Raw genomic sequence first — 15,298 nt, forward strand, 5'->3', positions numbered from 1 at the left:
ACTTTTTCACTCTCCACTTTCACTTTCATCAAGAGGCTTTTGAGTTCCTCTTCACTTTCTGCCATAAGGGTGGTGTCATCTGCATATCTGAGGTTATTGATATTTCTCCCGGCAATCTGATTCCAGCTTGTGCTTCTTCCAGCCCAGCATTTCTCATGATGTACTCTGCATATAAGTTAAATAAGCAGGGTGACAATATACAGCCTTGACGTACTCCTTTACCAATTTGGAACCAGTCCATTGTTCCATGTCCAGCTCTAACTGTTGCTTCCTGACCTGCATTTCTACTCTTACTCACCCAGTAAATGACCCAATGCCACTTAAAACAGAAATACTACCTTTTCCTCTTAACAGAATGGAGTCACAATTTTATTATCCTAAGTTGGATTTCCTAGTAAATAAACTCTAAAGCAGAGATTTGTGTGTAGATAGTACTGGGGAATGCTCTCTAGAGAAATATCTGGAAAGGAAAGGAAGACAGCACTACTGAACAGAAGGAAAAGTTGAAGTGTGATGTGTTTACACTTTGAGGCCTTTGCCTCAAACACTTTGTGTTTACACAAAGAGGCCTTTGCCAATTCTGTGAGGACCTTGGAAGCTAGAATTGCCCTTCATGGTTGTCCCATGGGAAAGCAAGTGCCTCCCGATGTTAGCCAGTCATTGGACACAAGATAACCTGGGACAAGTTGTAACTTTGGGTGGGTAAGACAGCACTCTTGGTCTGGGCAGTTGCTGAAGAAGGACCCAACTATGAAACATCAGCAGTTAATATTCCCAGCAGATGAAGATCTTGGTCCTGAGCGGGTGTTCTGGCCACACCCCACATATACATATTACATATACTCCTTTACTGTCTCTCCTTGATTTCTCTAGAGCAGTGTTCCCCAGAGACACCAGGGAGTGGGTGGAGGAATAGGGAAGACTGGTTGCTACTGGCATCTTGTGGGTAAAGGCTAAGGATGCTGTTGAACATCGACAGTGCACAGCCTCTTCCCCCCTAACAGATAATTGTCTGGCCAAAAATGTTAATAGTAACACTGTTGAGTAACACCTTTCCAGATTTAGGGATTCAGAATATGAGCCTCATGGAGTCAGTAAAATTCCTTAATCACCTTTTAGTTTTAGCTCACCACCCAGTTCTTTATTATTCTTTGGCTCAAGCGATGAGAGTATTGTAGAGAATGGAAGCACACCTTTTACCTCCTGCTTCTTCACTGCCCCAACATAAAACCAGAGGGAAAGTTCATAAAGACAATAGACATGGTTATGTTAGAATTAATTAAACATTATAATCTTTGCTCTATAATTATGTATTCTGTAACTGATTCTTAATTATTTGCTACTTTACTGAGTGATACTCCGGGCATATACACTGTTGAATAGTTTGATTAATTGAAATATAAACCTTTTCCAAAAGATAAAAGAAAAAAAAATATGTTCTTCCCAAAGTAATCTTCTGCTTCTTTTAATTTTCTCCCTTTGATAAATTGAATTCTGTGGAAATTATTATCTTGATGAAGAGCAGTCTCTTAAATCAGTATTGTAACAAGGGATATTTTCCTCTTATGAAGTATAAACACTTAAATAGTACTATTGATATTTCAGTGCTATTGAATAATATAGTTTTTAAAACCTCTGAGGATTATGTTAACTCTTCAGTTAAGTTCTTGTTTTCTTTAATATATTCATAAAACATAGTCTGAAAGTCAATGTTAGAAGAGCCAGTGTTTTCTTCTTCAAAGGGAAATATACTGCTCATCAAAGATACCCTTTTACCAGCCTAGTGGCAAAGTCTTTATCTTGCAAATAGGTGTATTTTGTCTCTCAATAGTGTAAGCATACTCTCCAATTTATATGTTTTTTCCTCCCAAAATACATTGGCTTTTTTCAGTGATTGAGAGATATAACCCTTCATAAATCATTTAGTTACTTAGTAAGTTCTTTATCTCTCTGCTGGATTGAAGATGATATAGCCTCAAAGTAAAACATCTTTAGCCTCCTTTTGCTCTTCTTTCATCAAGTTATTCCTTACTTTTCTATAAAATACATGTATAATATAAAATAATATAAAGAGAAGTATAAAATATTTTATGTGTATTGTTTAGTTGCTCAGTCATGTTCGACTCTTTGCAACCCCATGGACTGTAGCCAGCCAGACTCCTCTGTTCATGGGGATTCTCCAGGAAAGATTACTGGAATAGGTTGCTATGCCCTCCTCCAGGGGATCTTCCCAACCTAGGGACCAAACCCAGGTCTCCCACATTGCAGGTGAATTCTTTACCAACTGAGCCACCAGGGAAGCCCCAAATATTTTATATACGTACATAAGTCTAACTAGTTGTTATTTGATAATTAAATTCTTTCCTGTAGCTGATTGATTAAATTACTCAGACACTTATATAGCCCCACTGTATTTGCAACATTGATAGAGTGTCTGGTGATTCACAGAGGAAAGGGAGACAACTGTCTGGTGAGGCAACCTGGACTTAATATGTATTTCTTTATGGGGACACATTTGGAAACCACAGTATGATCTCATTGACTTCAAAAGAAGAATTTTAGTTTGGATTAAAAATATTTTAGAAATATTTTCCATTCCAGTCACTTTTTTCTTCTAAGAACAAATTTTTCCCCTGAGAGACTTACAGACACCCCTGGTAGAATGAAATCTTATATACTGATTTGTGTCATATTTGATCTGTATTATTTTTACTTTATACCTTAGCAAAGCAAAAATGTATGTATTTGGATGAAGCTAGATCTCATTGCTTCTATAATCTTAAAGTTTACTTTCATTTATCAGTGACTCAATGAAGCACTTTTCAGAATGTTCCACTCTTCACAACAACTGATGCTGGTTGTGTGCTCCTCTGAACTGGGCACTGAGCTAAGTCTTCTGCATGTATTATCTCATTTAATTCTCACAGCAGTCCTGTAAAACAGGTACTGTTATTGCTCTGATTCTACAAGCAAGTAGACTGAAACTGAGGCATCAATTTGTTTTAGTTGTTCATTTGACAGCTCACTTCATTACTACTTTTGAAACTTAACAAAAACTTCAGACATTTTCTTTCTTTCTTTCTTTTTTCCCCTCCTACTCTGAGAAGAAGTTGTGATGTTTCTTTTAATCAGTCTAGAAACTGAATTAGCTTGCTGCAGTATATTCAGAAAGTAAGAGGCCTAATGGCTTTCAGTTCAGTTCAGTTCAGTTGCTCAGTCGTGTCCGACTTTTTGCGACCCCATGAATCGCAGCACTCCAGGCCTCCCTGTCCATCACCAACTCCCGGAGTTCACTCAGACTCACGTCCATCGAGTCAGTGATGCCATCCAGCCATCTTATGCTCTCTCGTCCCCTTCTCCTCCTGCCCCCAATCCCTCCCAGCATCAGAGTCCTTTCCAATGAGTCAACTCTTCGCATGAGTTGGCTTTAGAGTTGCTAAAACCTGGAGAATAGTCCCTGCAGAGCCCTAAACTGGTTTTTTCATGAAACTTAACATGTCAGACAATTCTGTATCATTTCTCTTAGGTTATGGAGAGCCTCTTCAAGACTACAGCAATGACAGTTCTCTCAAATTGTCCTAAAGATGTTGAACTCTGTCACAAATTCTTAGCTCCTGGCCAAAAGGTAATTAGTTTTGTGGATAAAGCCCTCTGATTATGTTAATTACATGCAATGACTCTAATTGCATTTACTAAATTTTCTTTTTTCTGTTTTTTTACGAAGGACAGATTAGAACATATGCTAAAAAACAACTTTCTAATGTAAGTAGATATTATACTTTCTCTGAACTTTATTCATAATTTATCATCATATTTATCATAATTTATTATGTATTAAATTTTTTGTTTGTTTATCTGCTTATCATACTCCCTAGACTCAAGGGACACTTGTATTTTAATGATAGTTATAGTTCTTGTGTCTGGTTCATAGTTGACAATCAATGTTGAATTAATAAATAAATGAATAAATCTTAGCAAGATAAATGAACATGGTAATTATTAGCCTTATTACTGCAATTCAGACTAATGCTTTAGTAATCAAAATCTAGCTTGATTAAAAAATATGCTTTTAAGATACATGTAATGTTTGCCTCTCCGTTTTTCTCTATTTCAGTCTTCTTTCTTTTTCTTTGCTTTTGCTGCCTAAAATCTGAAAATATATTCTGAACTGTTTTTAAGCCAATTTTTTAAAACCTAAAAATCCATATTGTAAATACTGCACATACATTATTGCTTCATTTGCACTGTAATCCCATTATATAGCATTTGATATTGGACTGGTTGTTTAGTCAACCAGTCATATTAATCAGATAGGCTGTTCTTTTCACAGTTTATTATTAAACACATACTTGATATGGGAAAAACAGCAAATAACTTCTTATATCTAATACAAACAATTTACATAAAACTTAGTATTCAGCATTACCGTATGTAAATTAGATAACCAGTGTGAGTTTGGTGCATGAAGCCAGGCACCCAAAGCTGGTGCTCTGGACAACCTAGAGGGATAGGATAGGGAAGGGGATTCAGGATTGGGGGGGACATACGGATACTTATGGCCAATTCGTGTTGATGTTTGGCAAAAACCATCGCGATATTATAAAGTAATTATCCTCCAATTAAAACAAATTTTTAAAAACTTTGTATTCAGGGTATTTACAGTGTATCAAGGAAGCAAGGTTGATACTCTGAAGAATAAAAGATTGTCTCTCAAAGTAGTTAGTATCATTTTTCTCTTGCCATCTTAAACTTAGCAGGTTTCTGTTCTAAGAAAATAAAGAATCCAACCTATCCTTGAGGAGGGAAATAAGAAAAACTTGGCACACTGGACCAAGCTGAGAATCAGGTAGCAACCTAGACCTGCAGACTACAAGTTAAAAGTGATGAATTGTTGACCCTGAACCAGTAACAAGGCAGCAAATGTGGGAATAGCAAATGAGGGAAGAGTCAAGAGCCCTGTGGTAGAGAAGCAAAGGACAGTGAAGTAAAAGTGAAGGCTTTGGAGACTTTTTCTTTACTTAAATGTATATTGAATATTTACTATATGCCAGGCATTGTTCTAGCATCTAAAAACTGCTTTTAAAGCAATGAACAAAGTAGATAAAACTCCATGCCTTCACTGAGCTTACATTCCTGGTGGAGATAATAATAGCCAAGAAACAAGATAAAAATGTAAAACATATAATCTGTGAAAATGAGTAATACTTAGGGGGGAGAAACCAAAAAAGAGATAGAAGATATGACATAGGAAGAATGAGGAGATAGAAATAGTAGATAGCATGGTGGGGAGGATCCCACTGAGATGATTTTTGAGTAAAGATCTCGAGAAAGTAAAGTAAGAGCACTAGCTATATGGGTAAGTGGGAGAAGAACATCTTAAGGAATTAGTTCACGTATTTGTAGAGACTAGGCAAATTCAAAATCTGAAGGCTGGAGACTCAGCGAAGAGCAAGTCAAAAGCAGCCTGCTGGCAGATTCCTTCCTTCTTGGAGGAGGCCATTCTTTGCTCTAGTAAGGCCTTCAAACTAGATGTTATTAGAGAGGGTATCTTCTTTAGTCAGGATCCACTGATTTAAATGTTAACTTCATCCCAAAAACACCTTCTCAGAAACATCCTGAATATTTGACCAAATATCTGGATACTGCAGCCCAGCCAACTTGACACATAAAGCCATCAACAGACCAGGATGGTGACAGTGGAGGGGGAGAGAAATGGTCCTAGTCAGGATAGGTTTTAAAGATAGAGCAAACAGGAGTTGCTGAGAGTGAGAGAGAAAGAGAGTGACTTGAAAGCCTTTGACTTACATAGCTATGGAAATGGAGACAGAGGAAGGAGTAGCAGCCAGGTTGTAGAGAGAGATGGGGTGGTAACAGGCTCATTCCCGTGAGGTGTCACATTATTATTGAGATCCATTCAGATGTCCGTTTGTAGATGTCAGGTAGGCAGTTTGAGTGCCCAGATCTGGAGTGTACAGGAGAGTTCTGGACATAAGTGTATTGATAAAATTTTTAATTAAGTAGATAAGGAAAGAAATAAATTGGGCATCTCGAGGAATCTGTGCTGGAAACAGAGAATCAGGCAGATCTTAAGAGAAGTTATCCAGCTCCTATCTAATGAGTAAGATCTTAGATGGAGGGAAAATATCCACCATTTATTGAATATTTACTATGTATCAGACAGTGATAAACTTTACATATACTGAAGTTCATTATCTTCACAACAACTCTGAGTAGTTAAGCTTCAGTTTTCTCATCACAAAAGTGATAACTTGAGTAATTTTGTTGAAATGACCAAATGCTGCTTAAGCAGTATGTCAAAAACTCAATAACTTGAAAACCCTCCTACAAAACATCTAAAGACGTTAGTTAAAATATTATGAACTCCTCTGAAATGCACTGTTGGCTTCATTAGCATATAAGAGAGGTCCCAGCAGCTAGAAACAAAGAGGGGGAACAACCAGAGGGAATATTCTCAGAGTTCATGATTCTCAGAGTTCATAGCACTTTGGAAATAGTTTCTGGAAAGGAGAAGAAATATTATTCCCTGTACATACCAAGGAGCCTGGAGGGCTGTAGTCCATGGGGTCACACAGAGTCAGACACAACTAAGCACGAACGTGCGCGTAACCAAGAAAAAGTAGAGAGAATTGCTGAAGGCCATCAAGGATATCCAGTGTCAGAACTCTAACTTGAACTTGAAAGTTCTGCCTCAACTTAAGGTATAGGCAGAGTATCATAGAACATTTAGAATAAGGAGAGCTATTTAAACACGAAGAGTCTTTTTTTTCTTGATATTGTACCTGTAATATATCAATGGTACAAGATTCTAGTGCTTCCCTTTTTGACTGCTCTTATATTTCTCAGTATAATGAATAGATCATATCAAGTAATTGATGGAACAGAACAGTAGAGTATCTAAGTAGAAAAAAGCTTAAGACAGTATAGCCCTGTGTCCTTATTTTATAAGTGTAAATACTTAATTTTTTAATATTTGTATTTTTAGATTTTTTTAAATAAAGATGACATTTTATAAAACCTTCATTGAGATGAAGTGATTTACATAGCTAGTAAGTGGTAGAGTCAGAGGGAGAACCCAGGGCCCCTTATGTTTCGTTTCGATAGAACATATGAAACTGCAAGTGGTTTAGGCGTTATCTCAGGAGTTAAAAGCTTAGACTCTGGAGTCAGCACATCAAGCTTTACTTCTTACTTACATGAGTGATTTTTGGCAAATTACTGAACCTCTCTACACTTCAATTTCCCTCCTATAAAATGCTCATTTAAAAAGCATTACTACTATCAACACCAGCACCATTCTAACTTAGAAATTATGTGTTATTTAATACTAGATTTTCTTTTGAATAGAATTTCCATCTTAAAAAACCTATCACTCAAAACATAGCTTCGGGAAGTCTATTTGTACTTTATGACACAGCTCTTTCCAGTTAGTTATTATAAATTTGAACTTTGTTTTTGCTTCAGAGAATAAGTTTGGGTTGGGTAAGATATTTTTTTAGCTCAAAGGTCTTCAGAAAGCTTGTAGATTTTTGTTTTTAATCATGCAAAATACTGTTGGAGAGGAAATAGAGAAACACCTTCATATACTACTAGTGGGCATAAATTGGTGTAACCCTGTAAAGGGGGAATGGATGATATCTTTGGCAGTGTCTTTCAAAACTATAAAAACTCCAAGATGCAAGTACTGTAGAAGCCAACAATTCTGTTTTTCCCATGTTCAAAATTTGTGTGAGCATGTGAAGTGAAGTGAAAGTCGCTCAGTCGTGTCCAACTCTTTTGTGATCCCATGGACTATATAGTCCTTGGAATTCTCCGGGCCAGAATACTGGAGTGGGCAGCCTCTCCCTTCTCCAGGGGATCTTTGCAACCCAGGGATTGAACCCAGGTCTCCCACATTGCAGATTGATTCTTTACCAGCTGAAAATACTGGAGTGGGTAGCCTATCCCTTCTCTAGGGCATCTGCCCAACCCAGGAATCAAACCAGGGTCTCCTGCATTGCAAACGGATTCTTTACCAACTGAGCTGTCTGGGAAGCATAAATTAGATATATGTGGTCATGATTTGCCGTAACAAAAGATTGGAACCAGCTGAAATACCCATTGGTAGGTGACTGGTTTGACTGATTAGGATATATCCACATAGTGGAATGTTATGTAATAGTTCAAAAGGTAAAGTTCTTCATATGGTGAAAGTAAAAGTGAAGTCGCTCAGTCGTGTCCGACTCTTCGCAACCCCATGGACTGTAGCCTACCAGGCTTCTCTGTCCATGAGATTTTCCAGGCAGTAGTACTGGAGTGGATTGCCATTTCCTTCTCCAGGGGATCTTCGCAACCCAGGGATTGCACATGGGTCTCCCGCATTGTAGACAGACACTTTACTGTCTGAGCCACCAGGGAAGTTCTTCATATACTAATGTGTAAATATCTGCAAGATATATTGAGCAAGAAACGATTTAAAAGAGTGTGTATGATGCACATGCTATAGCATTACGCTGCAGCTGCCATCTGTATAAAGGGGAGATTGAGTATTAGTATTTGCTTAGAGATGCATTAAGCCCTCTGGAAGAGTACACAGGAAACCAGTAACAATGATTGTTTATGAGGAGAGGAACTAAGTGGCTATGTGAAAGGGGTGGAATGAAGATGTATACTGTTTTATTCATCTTGATTTTTTTAACCATATGCATATATCACCTATTCAAACTGTTAAATTTTTAGTTTGGCTTGCTTTAGGCATGGTGCTTTCTTACTGAGGTAACCAGTGGTATTTTTCCTGAACAATCTTCCAGTACTAGAATATATTATGAATCCCTTACCATGGTCTGAAATAGTTCATAGGATCTGACCTCTCATTACCTTTCCATCTCATTCCTGGCGTTCTTCCCCTTATTCAATATGCTGTACACATTGGCTTTTTTGTTTTGTTTTGTTCCTTGAATAAGCCAAACTGTTCCTCACTGCAGGTTTTTGTACTCACTGTTCGCTTTGCCTGGAATACTTTCCTTAGGTATTTATATGGCTCATTTCCTTACTTCATTCAGGATTCTGTTCAAATGTCACCAATTCAGCAAGGCCTTTCTTGACCATCTTATCTAAAATAGTACACCAAACACCCCCTTTTTACCTTGCTTTGTTTATCTTCATAGCACCTGTAGCTCCCTGGAATTATATTATTTTTGTTTATTATTTTTCTATACATACATACACACCCTCTTTTTGTCTTGCTTTGTTTATTTCATAGCACCAGTAGCTCCCTGACATTTTATTATTCTGGTTTATTTATCTTTCTACACACACACACACACACACACTCTCTCTCCATAAAAGCAGGGTCTTTGTGTTTATTTACTGGATCTCCAGTGCCGGGAATGATGCCTAGAACATGGTAAATGCTCAGTATATGTTGGGTGAATGAGTGATAGCTCTCAGGAAAGAGTTTTCCTCTTTCAGTCTCAGTATTTAACACCTTTTCATGCATTAGCATAACATGAATTCAGAGAAAATCTTTACTTTCTTGAGTGACTAGCTTCTTTGTGTACACTACAAGTGTGATTATTGAATGGCCATTTCTCTTCACACTGCTCAGACTCTCATAAGATTAAATCAGCCATAATTCCTGATTATCAATAATCATTTTTTATAATCATTCCTGATAACCCAGCAATCATTTGATACTCATGTGTGATCTGAAAAAACAATGTGAAAATAAGCCTTTTACAGTTTTCAGATGCACTAATTAACAACAGCCCGTTGTATAGACCTTTTTCTGATTTTACCCTTTTTCTCTCCAGCATTTCTTACACTGAGGCAGTGGAGATCTTAAAGCAGGCATCCCAGAACTTCACCTTCACTCCAGAGGTAGGATATATATATGAAAATTTCTTTCTCATATTTATCTGATTTCATTAAGAATCCTTTAAAATAACCTTATTTCTCTTATTAGCAATATGCAGTATTTCATTGGGTTTTTTTGATGTTTGCCCAACCTTGTTGACATATATAGACTGAAAAATTGTTTTGAAGTAGAATCATATCATTTGGATTAGCAGTGACAAAAGGACTTATAGAGAAGTTTCCCAAGTTTAAAGATGAAATTCCTTAGAAATATCGTAGAATATAGAATAGAATATCAGTGTAGCAATCAACTAGTTCAGTGTTTCTCAAAGTATTTTCTGAATGATGTTTCAGCTGACAGACAAAAGAGGTTATGTGATCAAATAAGTTTAGGCAACACATTAAACAGGTTTCTTTTTCCTTTGAACTTTATGGAGGCTTCTAATTTGTGACCCACTTTGAAGAACACTTGAGTTTTATGTTTTTGCTTTTTCCCAGAACTCCTTTATTTTATTGGCAAGGATATCGGTCTGGAAAGACAGCATGATCTAGTGACCATGCACATAATGTTAGAGGCAGGTCTCCTCATTTCTCTGCCAGTGCTTCTTTCCTGTAATTAAGATACTGCCAGACAAAGGGGACTGTAAGATAATGTTAAGAATATAATACCTTTGTCTTCAAACTACTGCTTATACCAGTTCTATTCCCAGTTAGATGTTCTCTTAAGTTAGATGTTAGATGTTAGGTTAGATTTTCTCTTAAGTTATGAGTGTCCTGTGCTTATTATATTTATAATCAATTGATTTCTTTGTATAATTTTTTAATTTAATATTTGTCTTCTACCCTAGAAGCTTCATGAAGTTAGGGGTTTTGTTTTCCTTACCACTGTTTCCAGTACCTAGATGGTACTTGGGATTTAATAGGCACATTAGTGTTTGCTGAATAAATAGATGAACAGTGTTATTAAATATTCATCAAAGAGCACCTGATATATTAGTTGACTCTTCTATAAAAAAAAAAAAATTCACTGGGAGAAGCCAGCTAGCCAAAGATAGACTCAGTATTAGGAATATTATCTCTCATCATTTAATTTCCTGAGACTTAGGAACAGTAACTGTAGAAGAAGCTCTGGCCAATATTAATAAAAATTATGATTCTGAATCAGCTTTTCTGCACTGTGGAAAGCATACTGTGTCTTCCTATTTGTCTGCTAAATGCTGCTCCCTCATTGGGGCACAGAAAAGCACAGTGTTTATCTACTAGTTCCAGCTTTCATCTTTCCAGGCTTTTGAATGTTCTGTTCACACATCTCTCTCTAGTTTCTCTATCTGTGTAACTTCAGCAGACGGTTCCACACATCCCTGATCCTCAGGGAAAAGAAGCCCTTGGCACTGATACAGGCTATTTTTAGGTCCCGCATTATATATTTCAGCTCTGTCTTCTCCTTTGGTAATTTCTTTTTTCTCATTACAGTGGGGTGCTGATCTACACACTGAACATGAAAAATACCTGGTGAAGCATTGTGGCGACATACCAGTCTTTGTCATTAATTATCCGTTAGTACTCAAGCCGTTCTACATGAGGGATAATGAAGATGGCCCTCAGCACACAGTAAGTAAACACACTAAATAAATCGGGGTTAGTCATCCCAGAGTCTGAGGTTTTCCCCTTGATTTAATTTAATTTATCCTTTGGCATATTTTCTTAAATTATATCATTCACTCTTTATCTCTTAAAATGATAATGTTCCTCACAGGCACCTCTAAAAATGTGTTTCCAAAGAAGATCCCAGTGTTCTGTAAGCACACTCCCTCATTTCTGTTATAGGGTGTCCTTCTCAGTTAAGCAGATGCAAATGTAGGTGCATTTTGTTTTGTATTTTTAAATTACTGAGAGCCCTAGAGCAGTGTATAGCAATATGCCCAGTCTCTATCAAATTAAATACTGATTAGGAGACCACATGCGGTAGGGGGAGATGATGGTAGTGGCATTATCAGACAAAAGAAGAGCTGGCTTGGCATAGCAGGCAGCTTAGAGTACTTTGACTATCAAATAGAAGTGGTGAGGGGAGGGCTGTGCAGGGGTCGAAGAGGGCTGGGTGCATTCTCCTCTTGGTTGTTCCTCTTCTGACTGGCTCTCTTCTCTGCCTATCTTGTCTCTGTCTGTCTGTCCTCTTTAGCTCTTCTTGTCCTCTGTTCTTTTTCCCTCAACTACAGTTGGCTTTTATATTTCTGGTGCTTTCCTTTTTGTCTCTTCTCTCCTTCACAAAATTGGCAGTAACATAAAATAAGAATATTTTTTACTCTTTAAATATGTATTGAATAGTTATTTAATATCATTAATTGTAAAAATCTATGAGACAAATATGTTTATCTCAGAAAAGGTCCCAAATGTAAACTTTGCTGTCTTGTACTTTTCACTTGTTTTTAGATAAATACCAGTAGGAAAATGTAGATCAGGACCCCCTAATAAATAAAATTACCTCATCTTAGGTATACAAGGTTATCTGTTTGAATGTCTTTCCTGTCTTTGCTCATATTACAGCATTCCTAAAACAGTAGGAGCCACCAATTAGTATGAAGCAAATACTATCATGTCATCTCTTAAGTCATAAATCACAAAACAACCTTGCCAAGAAACTCGTTGTTTTTCCAGTTTTACATATAGAAAAGTGAGGTGCAAAAAGACCAATTGCATTTCTTAAGGCTCCATGGATAGAAAGTGATAGAGTTCTTATTCAAACCTGATTCCTCTGGCTCTGAAGTCTGTGTTCTCTACTTTATTACACTACCTCAGAAGTCACAAATATAAAATTACACGTTAGCCACTGATTTTATACATCCCTACCTTTCACCAGCATTATCCAAATGCAGTAAGCAACATAGTTGATTTATGACACTTATTTTCCCTTCTCCCTACCAAGCCTCTGGTATAATCAGTTATGAGAAATGAATAGGCCCACAGGTTGGCAGCAGAAAAAGGGACAGTGACTAGGGAGTGGATTATCCAGTTGCAGGTTGTCTGTTTGGTGTTGAGCTTACATCAAAAAACAGGAATATGTCTGTATCTCTTGCTTTTATTTTTTTTTCACTCCACCCTATCCCACTTCCACCTCTCTCCCCCAGCACACACACACATTGTATATTCCTCTCATAATTTCCCTCAGTAGAGCACTTTTCAGTCATTCAATTTTGTACTTAAAAATACTCTGCTTAAGGTTTTCCTGCTCTGTGACGACTTCCCTAGCTAACCCAGTCACCCTGAGCCTGCCTTTTCTGGATTTCTATGGCATTTAAAGGATCAGTAAAACTAATTAGTGGCATTATGTCTGTTTTTTGTAGTCTCTATATAAATTTTCCTTTCTCAAATTAAAGTCTTCTTCAGGAAGGTGACTATTTCATAACCACCATGGTATATACCACTCATTCCTCCGCCCTCTAATGTGATTTATATTCAAACCACTGTCATTCCCTCTAATTGTACCACTGAAACTCTGGGAGCAGTAATAATTGTCATGTTATTAAGCTCAACAGACTCTTTAAAAAGTCTTTTACTTCACCTCTCAGCATTATTCAGCACTATTTAGGACTTACTTCTTCCCCCCTTTGACTTCTGTGACAGCATTCTCCTAGTTTTCTCCCTTTCTTAGTGAATTATTCTTTCTCAGTCTCCTTTTCAGGTTCATCCTCTTCCACTAGATGCTGGAATTCCTCATGCCTCCGTCCTTTTCTCCCCAGATCTTTTCTCTCCCCAGATGATTATTTCATCTTTACCCACAACTCACTGTGTATTTTCACATGACTCAGAAATTTATGTCTTGAATCCAGGCTTCTCCTGTGAGTTCACCACCATTTACACATGGTAAAACCATCTCAAACTTAACATACCCCCAACTGAACCTGTGATTTCACTTCTTCTCCCTTTCTCCCACAAAATTTGATTTTCTTTGAAAATTCAGGGTTCATCTAATTGTGCAAGCCAGAGTCCTGAGTCATCTTTGAAATGTTCTCTTCTCTCACTTCACATATTGAAACTGTTACTAAGTTCTGTCATTTCTATACTCCTAAATAAATCTCTAATCCATCTCCTTCTCTTTATTTCCACTTTTATGTTTCTGGATTAACATATCATCATATCTTGCCAGGACTACTTCAGTAGTCTTAACTACTGAAGTTAAGTAGTCTTAACTTCTAACCAGTCTTTTGCCTGCATCTGTTCTTTCCTCCTCTGAGTTCATTCTCCCCATTTCAGCTTGAACTTTTAGAAAATGTAAATCTGGTAACATTCTCTCTCTTCTAAAAACCGTTCAGTGGCCTCCCACTGCTCTTACACCAAAAGTCAAGATTCTTTATTTGGCCTACAAGCCTCAGTGTAGTCTGGCTGCTCCTATCTCATGTCTTCTGGTAGGTAGGCAGGATTTTCCCTCATCACAGGATCTTTGTACATAGTCTTCCCTAAATTAAGAACAACCTCCTTCACCTAAGTAATTTTGCTTATTCTTAGATCTCTTCTTCTCAGTAATCGTTTCCACAGAGAAACCTTCCTTAATCCTCTCTTCTGAGTCAGAGATTCACTAAACGGCAGTGTACCATTTTTTTCAAACCTGGGGTTACTAACTTAATCCATCCTATTTCTTAACACGGTTGTATTGTTACATTTATTTGTATAACTGTTTATTTAGTGACACTTTTCTCTATGCCAAAGGACTTGAGGGCCTTTTTTTTTCCACTTATGAGTGTGTCCTCTTGCCTAGCATAATGCCTGGGACATAGCAGGCACCTGATGTCTATTTGGTGATGGACTTCCCAGGTGGCTCAGTGGTAAAGATTCCGCCTGCCAGTGCAGGACACACAAGAGACACTGGTTTGATCCCTGGGTTGGGAAGATCCCCAGGAGTAGGAAATGGCAACCTGCTCCAGTATTCTTGCCTGGAAAATCCCATGGACAGAGGAGCCTGGCAGGCTACAGTCCATGGGATCGTAAGGAGTCGGACAGGACTCAGCGCGTGCATGCACGCACGTGCGCGCGCACACACAGACACACACACACACACATGGTTGGAAGATGAATGAATTGAGCCCAGCACAGTCTGGGACAAATAGTGAGTGAGTTGATTTGCTAAGGAAGTTCCTGGGAAGCTAAAGAGCAACTTTTACTCTAAATTTTTTTTGATGTTGGCTCCATGGAATAAGAATGTCCCGAGGCTTTAGAATCAGGCACCCTTGAGTTCAGGTCTCAGGTCTTTGTGTTATAAACTATGTGATCTTAGGTAAGCCATTTAATTTCTTTGAGTTTTATTTTTCCGTTTGTAAAAATTAGATGATAATATTTTCCAGAATTATGAGGATTGAATTAATTCATAATTAATAATATATGCAAAATGCATAGCACAGTGTTTGGGATGGTAGGTAGTCAATAAGTGTGAAGTCCTCTTTCTTTCTAAATT

The 15,298-nt window shown here is 37.5% G+C and overlaps 1 protein-coding gene across 2 annotated transcripts in view; it reads left to right on the forward strand.

Moving 5' to 3' along the window:
- Nucleotides 1–15,298, forward strand: part of NARS2 (asparaginyl-tRNA synthetase 2, mitochondrial (putative)) — a 135,296-nt gene that overhangs the window by 108,348 nt on the left and 11,650 nt on the right. For both annotated transcript variants that reach the window (XM_010853224.1, XM_010853225.1), the window contains 4 exons: nt 3,527–3,625; nt 3,725–3,762; nt 9,810–9,876; nt 11,326–11,463. In XM_010853224.1, the coding sequence (XP_010851526.1) occupies nt 3,527–3,625; nt 3,725–3,762; nt 9,810–9,876; nt 11,326–11,463 (342 nt within the window). The remainder of the gene's footprint in view (nt 1–3,526; nt 3,626–3,724; nt 3,763–9,809; nt 9,877–11,325; nt 11,464–15,298) is intronic.

This window comes from Bison bison, unplaced genomic scaffold, assembly GCF_000754665.1.
Source record: "Bison bison bison isolate TAMUID 2011002044 unplaced genomic scaffold, Bison_UMD1.0 scf7180017864324, whole genome shotgun sequence".
Taxonomy (NCBI): Eukaryota; Metazoa; Chordata; class Mammalia; order Artiodactyla; family Bovidae; genus Bison; species Bison bison.